This window comes from Phoca vitulina, unplaced genomic scaffold, assembly GCF_004348235.1.
Source record: "Phoca vitulina isolate PV1807 unplaced genomic scaffold, GSC_HSeal_1.0 scaffold26, whole genome shotgun sequence".
NCBI lineage: Eukaryota > Metazoa > Chordata > Mammalia > Carnivora > Phocidae > Phoca > Phoca vitulina.
In genome coordinates, this window is record NW_022589729.1 from 17874781 (window position 1) to 17885743 (window position 10963).

At 38.6% G+C, this 10963-nt stretch overlaps 1 protein-coding gene and 1 long non-coding RNA gene across 6 annotated transcripts in view; one reads left to right on the plus strand and one right to left on the minus strand.

Moving 5' to 3' along the window:
- KCNT2 (potassium sodium-activated channel subfamily T member 2) overlaps positions 1 to 5036 on the minus strand; it is a 377236-nt gene extending 372200 nt beyond the window's left edge. For 3 of the 5 annotated variants that reach the window (XM_032422167.1, XM_032422166.1, XM_032422165.1), the window contains exon 1: positions 4375 to 5035. In XM_032422167.1, the coding sequence (XP_032278058.1) occupies positions 4375 to 4469 (95 nt within the window). In that variant the 5' untranslated portion in view covers positions 4470 to 5035. Of the gene's footprint in view, positions 1 to 4374 lie in introns of all 5 variants that reach the window. The other 2 variants (XM_032422169.1, XM_032422163.1) reach the window with 1 other exon arrangement.
- A 186-nt stretch (positions 5037 to 5222) lies between these two features.
- LOC116643562 lies at positions 5223 to 9752 on the plus strand. The gene is made up of 3 exons (XR_004301571.1): positions 5223 to 5271; positions 6246 to 6305; positions 9667 to 9752. It is a non-coding gene; the product is annotated as an uncharacterized LOC116643562 (long non-coding RNA).
- The last annotated feature ends 1211 nt before the right edge of the window (positions 9753 to 10963 follow it).

Consider the following 10963-nt stretch of genomic DNA (forward strand, 5'->3'; position numbering starts at 1 on the left):
TGAGAAAGGCTTGTTCTGTTTTAAGGTATTTAAAACTTGAAATTTACCAACACTTAACTGCAAGAGAACATCCTAAATCTTTATGGTTTTATGAGTCATAGAAATATTAAAACAAAATAATAGATGTGAACGCTGCAACAATTCTACATATTACTGAATGGCTTCCATATAAACCAGTTAAATTTAGTCTCTAGTCACATTAGTTTTAATCATAAAGTAACTTTGAAGATACTAAGTATCCTAAATATTAGATTCAAAATATATAGAATACTTTGAGCCATCCCTAATATAGAGAGTTCAGCTACTTTATTTTCAAGTAATACTGACTATCCTATCTACAAAGGGTGTATGATCTTCTTGACAGTCTTAAAATTGAAATTCTGCAAAAACATCATCAACAATACTGTCAATATTCAGGAGAGGAGCTTATCTCTAATCTTATCTGTGAACACCTCCTGACCAAGCACTGCTTCACATTCCTCCTTATATTCTTCTTAAAACCTAACTTAATAAGTCCCTGAGATGCAGCATGTAGTCAAATATTAGCTGAATGGATAAATGACCATTAAGAAATATTTCATGAGCCACTTGAATTAGATTTTTGTGTTTTACTCACGATGCCAAAGAAATAAATGTGAGTCATATGTGCAACAGACATCTCTAGGCATTAGCAGTGTTTTCATTTAGCAACTTTCAGTTATTTCATGGCCTCAGAAAACTAATGTTATTCATGTGCTAAATGTGCAGTTCTCTGCAATGCTATGTCTAACTCTGTTCCTTTATGTGCTACTCAGAAAAGGTTATCAGAATGCAAATCAGGGAGAGGGAATTATGTAAAGATGACATGGACACATACACATACACACAAAGTCTATACATACATGTGTCACATGTACATTACATATGCACTTAAGCATGTGTGTTTCCCTACTAAAAGGTGATACAGTATAAATTTAAGTGAACTATCCAAGGTTAGTTCACAGAAAATCTATGGTGTAGAGACCAAAATTCTCTCTTTCACCACACTCCTTCACACATCTATCATATGCTTTACTCATTTTCACATGCCAGTCAATCATGCCCTATTAAGATTTAATTTAAAATTATTCTTTTATTTTACTTTATTTTATTAAAGATTCTATTTATTTGTCAGCGAGAGAGAGAGAGCACGAGTGGGGGAGGGCAAGAGGGAGAAGCAGGCTCTCCACTGGGCAAAGAGCCCAATGTGGGACTTGATCCCAGGACATTGGGATCATGACCTGAGCCGAAGGCAGATGCTTAACCAACTGAGCCACCCAGGCGTCCCTGAATTTAAAATTCTTAACATGAAGAGCAAGGTAGAAAGTGTCTACTTTCCCATCAGCTGATTCCTCCATCATTTCTAGGATGTGACTCTAGATGGAGAAGATACCCAATCTTGGTTCAGATTCCCCCAGAAGCATACCTTGAGATAAGGATTGGAGCATAAGTAGTTTATTTGGGAACTGATCCCAGAAAATACCAGTAGAGGGAGGGTGGGAGAAAGCCAATAAAGCTTGTAACATCAAATCAATTACAACTGTGGGCAACATGTTTCAGAATTATCCCAACCAAGGAGTTAGAAAGCTAAGGTATTTATCTAACAATTCCTTATCTACTCATTTACTCGGTGGCACTTTTGGCTTGCTCTCCAAGACCTGGGGATCCCCTGAGACTGGGGCGGTGGGAAGGGGGGGGGAGGTGACAAAACAAAAAACAAAAACTTCAGGCAGAGAATATTTATAGAAAATAGCCTAGAGAATACAGACAAAGCACTAAATGTATCTGTTGGTATAAACCATCTACCTATTCTTCTATGAAAGAATGCTTTCTCTTCAGCTCCATAGGAATTGAGTCCATGATAACTCAGTTGAATAAGAAGGCTACTCAGGCTCAGTTGCAAAGAGGAATTTGTGAGCACAATAAAGACAAAAGAGATGACTTTATTTACTGCATATTAATTTAGAATTCTGAAGAAAAAATTAAAAAAGAACTGAAAACTGCTAATCAGAAATGAAGAAGGGAACTATCATTTAAATGAGCACCTAAAGTGTGCTAGATGCTGCAAAATTATTCTTACAAATTCAAACAAATTAAATGGAAAGAACTTAGGAGCTTCTTGAGGAATCTGAGTCACAAAGAACAGAACCCAAGTGTCATCTGTGCACTTATAAGATATATTATCAAGATGAGCATTTAATTTCCCAGAAACTTAGTTCCCTAGTTCCTAAAATACACACACATACACACATAAACCCTTACACACACACACACACACACACACATATACACACCATTAACGTAGTTAACATATTAGATTAGCCAGTGCTTAGTGCCAACTAAGTGTTAGTTTTGTACCTTACAGAAATAAGATTATTGAATTTCATAATGGTCAAATGACTTGCCCAAAAAGACTCAGCTAGTGAGAAAATAAGCAAAGGACTGAAGGCTGAATCACTATTAACCCAAGGATCTTGTCTTCAAAGAAGGACAACAAATGGAACTAAAACTAAATATTAAGTTCTCATGAAGCCACAAAATTGGTCAAATGGATGAACAATTTTTTTAATGTTTAATACCTCATTTTAATAGTAAATATGGCCTAGATTTTAAGTTAGACTTGGGCTAGCATAAACTTTTATTATAATAGATATTTTAACTAAATGTGTAAAACTTTTTTTAATATAGCAGTGACTTACTTGGGTAGTATTCAACTAACCAAAATTCCTAATTACTGAAATATACTGCAGTATCCTTAGAAAAATGAAGGGAACCTCAAGAACAATTAACATCTTGGATACAATATTAAAAAACAAACAATATTATCACCACCAAGTCCAAAATACATCCTTTGTGAATTCAGTCCATCTCACACTTTCTAGAGTGAGGATTCCTATTCTACATAATGATCCTAAGGTTCTGAAGTAATAAATATAGATTCCATCCCTATAATCATGATGGTGCATTTGATAAGCCATTTAACCAGGCTAATACAGTTTATCTAAATGTCAACTAGCTTTGCAATTGTTTAAATATTCATTTCTTTATCTTCAGTCACCCAGAACACCTTCTTTTCCAAGCATACTGGTAAACTGGCATTTGTTCTTTTAATTCTTAACAAATATATGTGTTCTGCCTTAAAAAAGAGTTTGCATTGAAACATTATCCTCTGAGAAACAACCATACCCCTTTACATTACTAATACGAGACCAAAGAAGAAGTCCAAAATTGATGCCCAAGATAAAATACTCTGTGTGTAGACACAGGAGTTGGTATTGGAGCTGAAATGGTGAGGAAGAGAAGGAGAGTATTGCCCAGAGCTGAATGGGGATGAGATTTTTGAATAGGACCAATAATGGATCTTTTATGTAATTAAAATAGAACATTAATACCAAACTGAACTTAAAGGAAATATTTCAATTGAGTTAAGAGCCTAGTTAGTATACATAGATCATTTAAAAACAAAAATATATGGCATGTGATACATGAAATGACTATTCCAGAAAATACTAAATTCAATGAAACATATAATGTGCCTTTTAAATAATGAATCAGATAGCCGGAGGAATTTCAGAAGTTCAACTAGGCAAAGCAGTGATGCTATAGATAAAACACATGAGCAATATTTTGCTAGTGATAAGCATTCTAGTTTTGAAACTTAGTTTTAATCTTGTGACATATATACTAGTTAGGTTAAAAATATATTAACTGCAAAAAGGTTGGGTCATGCTATACAAACACCATTACTAATCACAGTCACAGTTACCAGTTCAAAGTGAGTATTTTCAGTTGACAAGGTCATTTTCCCTAACTACCTGTTACATATTTAAACCAATTGTCTATCTATAACTCCAAATGTTTAAAGAGCATCATAAAATCCCCAGTAGCAGGTGAACACCTTAACAAGACAACAGTGACAAGAAGTAAATAGGTGCAAGAGATTTTAAGTTTCTTATGTGCTTTTTCAATCAACTTGGACATATTTTCAAATTTGAGGAACACCTAAAGGGAAAAAATGAAAATTATATGGCACTGACACTGCATGCTATTTGGATGTATTGTACCTCTCGTAGCAGCCTTATACACACCCTAGGAAAGCGCAGATAGACAAAAGAGTAAGTACCCAATAAATGCAATAAATGCCTTGCAAGGATAAGAAAATGAAAAGGAAGAGCTCCTTGTCTATGGCAATTGCACTATACAGTCAAAATGGAGAGACATGTCAAAGAGTCCCTCTCACTCCCTCCCCCAGTCTCAGGCTCCCTTTTTCTTCTCCCCCTTTTCCCCCTTCAGCCTCCCCATCTCTGTCTCATTTTCAGCTGTGCTGCCAGAGCGAGACTGCACCGCACCACTCACCTGTCGTCGTTTTGCCATCCTTGGTCCCCTAGCAGCAAATCCCGAAACCTGTATCTGGGAGGCAGAGGGGGCACTTCGCTCTCCAAATCAACCATCCTTCCTCAAAGAGTGGGAAACATAAAACGACGAATGGAGGAGAGAAGGGAGAGAGAAAGAAAATTCTGCGGAGTGGAGGGAGAGGACTAACAAGATGCGGGGGGCCACAGAGGGACGGGGAAGGGGAAGGGGCCTGGGAGGGGGAGGGGTCGGCTCCGTGCCGGAAGCTGAGGCTGAAAGGGGGCTGGCTCCTCTCTCCAGAGGGTGTGATGGGGATGATGCAAACCGAGCCCAGGAGCAAAAGTCTGGCTCTGACAAGAATCTACGCTGCCGAAGAACCGCCCCCAGGCTCGGCACCGCCTCTGGTCCCCAGGACTCGGGGGAGGCGGGAATGCAAAAGTTACTTCGCGGAAAAAAAAAAAAAAAAAAAACGAACACGCGCGGTACCTAGAAAGAGGGGAGGGGGCGTGCGCGCCGCGCGCTGGGGAGGCACTTTCCTAAAAGGCAGGGCGAGGAGCCTCCTCCGAGGGCAATCCCGGCAGCGGGTCCCCGCGCGGGCGTGCACGCGGCACAGCCCGGAGCGGGCGCGAGGGGGGACCGTGGGTTTGGTCCCAGCTGCGGCCAACCCGGCTCTCCCCGCCAGAGCCTTCGCAGCTGCCGCCGGGGGCCGAGCCAATGAGACTCCCCCTCATTAGCATAACACCATGACGGCATGGAGGTGCCTTGGGGACAACCAATGGGGGCGAGCCTAATTAGCGGATTCCCGGCCTCCAGACCCTTCTCCCGGAGGCGGGGGCCACAGAGTGTCGGGAGTGTTCCCAGGTGCCCCACGCGCCTTCGCTGTGCTCGCCTTCAGCTCGGGTAAGCGGGGTGGAAAGTGCACGAACGTGGAGAGGGAATCCCCGTTCCCAGCCTCAGGAAAGCCCCTTTTTTTTTTTTCTTTTTTTCTCACAGTCTGAAAGAAAGGAAGGTGTTTCCCGGATTCTGGATAAGAATGAAGGGGCCACTTTAGGCCGCTGAATAGAAACATTTAGATGATGGCCGGGAAAGCACATCGAAACGCAAGGAGGACTATGTACTAGCAGTGTCAATTAAATTACTGTTGCTATTAGTAGCGCTGTGGGCTTCCAGGTTGCATGGCCTTAGCCGTCGGAATGCCCCTCTTAGTGGCCCACCCTGTCAGAGGAAGAAGTGAATCCAAGAGTCCAGAGTTGGTTTTACAGTATCAGCCGCTGTACAAGCCCTAGTTCTGTTTGTGCAGATTGTCTTCTGCCAAGCTCTGATTTCATCAGGGTATACGCAGACACTCAGTACTTAACCACCTGAGAGGCACAGGGCCTGAAGACACAGAGACTTTACCACCCACCCCCCATGCCCTCAGGAATCTTGATACCTAATATGAGACACAGTAATCAAACCACAGATAAAGAGATTTGGAAGTCCCCGTGAGATAACACACTTAATTCATGGACGGGGGTCAAGGAAGATGTTGAAAGTGAACCAAACCTTCTATATTCGTTCAACAACCTATGTAAGGTGAGGGAAGAAAGCAGTGAAGCAAGCAGGGAGAATAGTAAGAGTGGGGGCAAAGTCATTTGAAAAAAAAAAGTTTGGTTTATTCAGGAGACAGGGGTTAATTTGGTATGGTTAATTCTCAGTCAGTTCACGTGGTGGAGGGTCTAGACACAAAGTTGGAAATGCAAGAAGAAATCAGCAAAAAGATAATATCAGATAAAATAGGATGAGTATCTAAACTTGAAGAAGCACAGTAGAAATAGTCATACCCTATCTATCTTCCAAATCCGACCCACCTCAAATGACATATCCTTTATTAGATTTCCTGATTCTTCCAGCTAATGATGATGCCTTCCTTCCTTTGAACACTTCATACCCCTGTGAGTATTTTGCTTTTAGTATTTATTATATTCTGGTCTCCTCCCCTGCCTGTGGCTTATCTTTCTAGCGCAGTACCTTCAAAATAGCAAAATCTCAGCAAATCTGTGTTGAGACGCATTAAAAGCTTTTAAACCTAGAAAATTAATATTTTTTTCACATTTACTGTAGCTCCAGAATTATGTATTTGTTTATGTTTCTTTTGCATGAACTTTGGTAATCACTTTGCCAAATGAGAAAGTTATATCACTACATTGTTAGTTTGGGGGTGGGGGGAGAATATATCGGGTTTATATTTTGGAGCTTATCATCTGCCATTACGGTGACTCTATGAAGTTTATTTGTTTAATAATCCAGGTTAATATTTTTATTTTAATAGTCTGCCTTTAGACATTTGGCATAAAACTAAAATATTTAATATCAGTAACAGACTCAAAAAAAAAAAAGGACACTAAAAAAGAAAAAAATTATCTATTGAGTGTTAGACTCCTGAGTAGCTGGAGGTTAGAGAGTAAAGCAATAACATTTTACTTTTAAAAAGGCTGTGCACCCTTATTTTATTGTCACAGACTTAATTATTTGGCTTCCAAGTGCCCAGATAACATTTTAGGAGGAAGCAAATGCATTAAAAAGAAAAAAAATTAAAGAAATAACTAAAATCCTGCTCAGCTAATAGTGTCAGAGCCCAGCTGTTATGGATACAAATGGTACAAAGTATCATGATGTGCCAAGCCAAACCAGTTGGAGACCACTGCAGTAATGATACACTGATGTTCTGTGTGCTTTCACATTGTCAAAGTGAAGAATCTTACACTTCTAAATTTAAGAAAATTCTAAAAATAATGCAATATAAAAAATACTATCCTGACATTCTTAAAACATATTTGGGTACTGAAACTTAAATTTATAACTGAAAGATCCTTTTGCTCTCCTTTATATTTTCTTTTCATTTTTCTTTAAGCAGATTTTATTTTTTTGTTGTTAATTTTGACTTTTAGTTCTCCCACCTGTCTTTCTACACTTTTATTCTGTTTTTTTTTTATGTCATGTCATGTCATTTCCTGCTGTTAAAATATATTTTCCTCTCTCACTCTTTTTATCTTGGTTTCCTTTTTTCACTGTGCTCTTTTAATATCCCATTTCATAGACTCTTTTTCTCTCTGTGTGTATGAAAGCTTTCATTCTACCATAACATGGCACTCGATTTTTAGAAACAATTTTAAATGTGGTTCTATACATCACAATTTTGCACCTTACTCAATGGTTTTCTTAAGCCCCTTAATTAACATCTAGTGTAGATCAGAGCAATAGACTAGCTTGGTCCCACACTAACAAAAGAGTACTCACCAAAAATCTTCTGATTTATTATGCTGATGGAGTAGAAAGTATCAAGAATGAGGATTAGGAAGAAGACTGATTCTCTAGATTTAATTTTTTTTTCTGAAGAATACTTTTGAAAATATCTTCTAGTTTCTTCTTTTTTTCAATAAGAAAAAAATTCTTAAAGTTTTGATTTCTGTACTTTGATGATTATGCTAATATTTAAATATAAAAAGAAAGGATTCATTCCCATGAGTGAAGAATGATTTTATTAACAAAAAAAATTTATTGATAATTATCTTGTGAATAATGAACATAGTTGGAATCATAGAATATGATGAGGTTTTTGTTTGTTTATTTGTTTTTACCTAAAACTAAAAAGCATGGGCATGTAACATATATCATTTTTTGACAAAATTCTCAAAACTATCAATGATTATGTCTACTTACCCTGTAAAAGCTATTTGAAAATGAATTTTAAAAAGAAAAAAGCAACTTCCTATAGTTAGGCTACCCACTTCATAGATGCTTCATCTGTGGAGGCAGAAAAAGCGTATTCCACGTCTATTCTGATAGCATCATTTAGCTACATAACATGTCAGTGTGAAGAAAACATGTTTTCAATTATTTTTTAACAAATATTTATTAAGTAGTTACTATGATTTGAACTCCTCATGGTCTAAAGGGTGAGAGGAGGAGGAGTACATGTGGGAGGACAGACCATCCAATAGCCATACTAGAATGTGAAAGGTCACACTCGTAATTAACACTCCCTGCTCTGTTGCTAAGGAGCACATAGAGACATCTAATTCTGGTCTATACTAAAGGATGAAAAAAATGAGTGAGTGAGTAAGGTGGAGGCAGAAGCAGCAGCAAATATACAGGTACAAATAATTAACATAAGAAAACAATGGCAGGGGCACCTGGCTGTCTATGTCAGAAGAGCATGTGACTCTTGATCTCTGGGGATTGTGAGTTCAAGCCCCAGGTTGGGTGTAGAGATTACTTATAAATAAATAAATAAATAAATAAATAAATAAATAAATAAATAAAAGTAATGGCAGATTCTAGCAAGTGCAAAAGTATCATGTAGTTGGATCTCAGGGTGGGTGCCTACATGAGGAGGGAGCAGAAAGGGGGGGGAGAAAAATCAGCAGGAAGATTGGCAACCATTTACTAAGAACCACATCTGGAGGGGCCTTGGGTACCATTGCCAACAAAGTGTGGATTTTATCTGAACACAGTGATGAATCTTTTGAGGATTTTAAATCGGAAAGTGACAACGATCACATGGTTGCTGTGTATATAACTGACTGGTGAGGAGGACAAGAATGGAAGAAGGGAGACCGTTTATGAGCTATACAGTATTTCAGGTGAGCTTTGCCAGTTGTCTGAAATGAGGCAGCGGTTACGTTGCAGATGGAAAGTAGAGGACAGATCTACAGGAAATTCAGAAGACAGTATTGACAGGACTTGATAATTGAGAGACTGTGAAAGTTAATGGAGAGCGAAGAATCGATGATACTCTTTAGGCTCCGAGGATGAGTAAATAGGTGACGAGTAGTACTGTTGGACAAGATGCAAATACAGAAATAGGTTTGAGTGAGCAAACTATTACACTTGGAGCCATCAGCAGAAGGTCAAATGGAGGAATTAAGAAAGTTTGGATATGTGAGTTTTAATACCAGGAGCAAATTTTTGTCCAGAGATAGCAAATTAGGGAGCATCAATATAGAGGTGGCTGTTGCAACAGAGGAAGGATAAATACACCTGACCCTTTACTGTGAGCGGAGTCATGCGGAGATGGAGCCCACAAAGGAGTCCAGGGAGAAGGGATGGATTAGTGAGCTGGGCACAAATCCAGAGGGAATTCAGTTTCTCCCGCCAGAGTACCGTGTGTTTCTCTGTATTCTTGATTAGTTTTATTCTGTGACCCTTGATTCAAGCTCAAATAGATTCTGTCTACAGGGGCAAAAACGTAACAATGCCTGTCCTATATTCTAAGCATGTCCAGCTATGTAAGCAGAATCATTTCTATTTCAGTAACATTGAAAAGAAGAAGCAGTAGAGCGAAAATGAAAAGGCAGAATACCATACTTGATTCACAAATTCCACCTGAAAAAAGGCACAGGTAAAGTAGCATAGGGGAAGGCCATTTGGAGACTTCATAAGAAACTATGCCAATACTTAACATTATTTACCCAATACTTCTGGGGTTGTTTGTCATTCTAAAAATAAAACTTGGCTGAGAGGTGAAATGTGAATGCAAACCTTATAATGGAAACCTGTCAGGAGACAGGTGACATTCTATTGTATTAATAGTAATATCCTCTGTGATCTTCCTCCTTGCTTTCTTCCCTCTTCTCATAGCTCCCTCTAAATGCACATCTTACTCAGCATCATTCTTAACAGTAATACATATTTCCATGTATCTGCTTCTAAACCCTCTTCACTTGACCGAGTTTTTTGGAGGGAGAATATAGAGGCAGAAGGAGAACTATTTAGTGCCAAATGTGCTTCAATAACTTTGAAGCATGTTCTTCTACAGTAATCCAGGAATAACACCCACATTATTCTTCATTATTCACTTTTGGTGAGGAAAAACCTCCAGCAGGTTGGGAAAACTCCAGTTTTTATCTTGGATCCTTATGTTGGTAGGGTCCCAAATCCTGCTTATTGATAGAGGAGGCACCTTGTTCATGATCATCCCTCAGCCCTGACCCTTGTCATCTCCTAGCCTGCTAAAGCAAGGAATGACAGCTACCACTTTGCCTTTTTCACAGTTGTTGTCAATCAGTGGATGACTATCTAGTAAGGGAATGAGAAGCTACATATATGAATGGATGAGGTCATAGCTTTGTCAAGCATCAGAGCTTGAAATATTTGAAAATGAATAGCTACAGTCTGAGTAGCTACTATGTGGCATATATCGGGTCAGGACTTTGCAACAATTCTGAAAATTAAATAACATTGTCCAAATTTAAAGGAAGGGAAAACAGGCTAAGATTTTATCGCCCAGCTACAAGGTGCCAGGCCAAGATTCAAAACCTTGATTTTGTGACTTCCAAATGCATACTCTTCCCAATATAGCTGAGAGAGAAGGTTTATGGTCAATACCAGTAGATATTTATGTTTACCAATTGGTTATCTAAATAATGAAATAGAATTATAAAATTGCCCTATTAATTCCCTACTGATCCACTTTGTTCCAGCCTCAATTACCTTCTTTTCCACCTGAGGGACTTCCCATCAATTGTTTGTCCTGATATTTTTCTTCCCCTCTTCCCACAACTGCCTTATAATTTCTTTATCACTTCATCATAGAAAACTTCCCTACTAA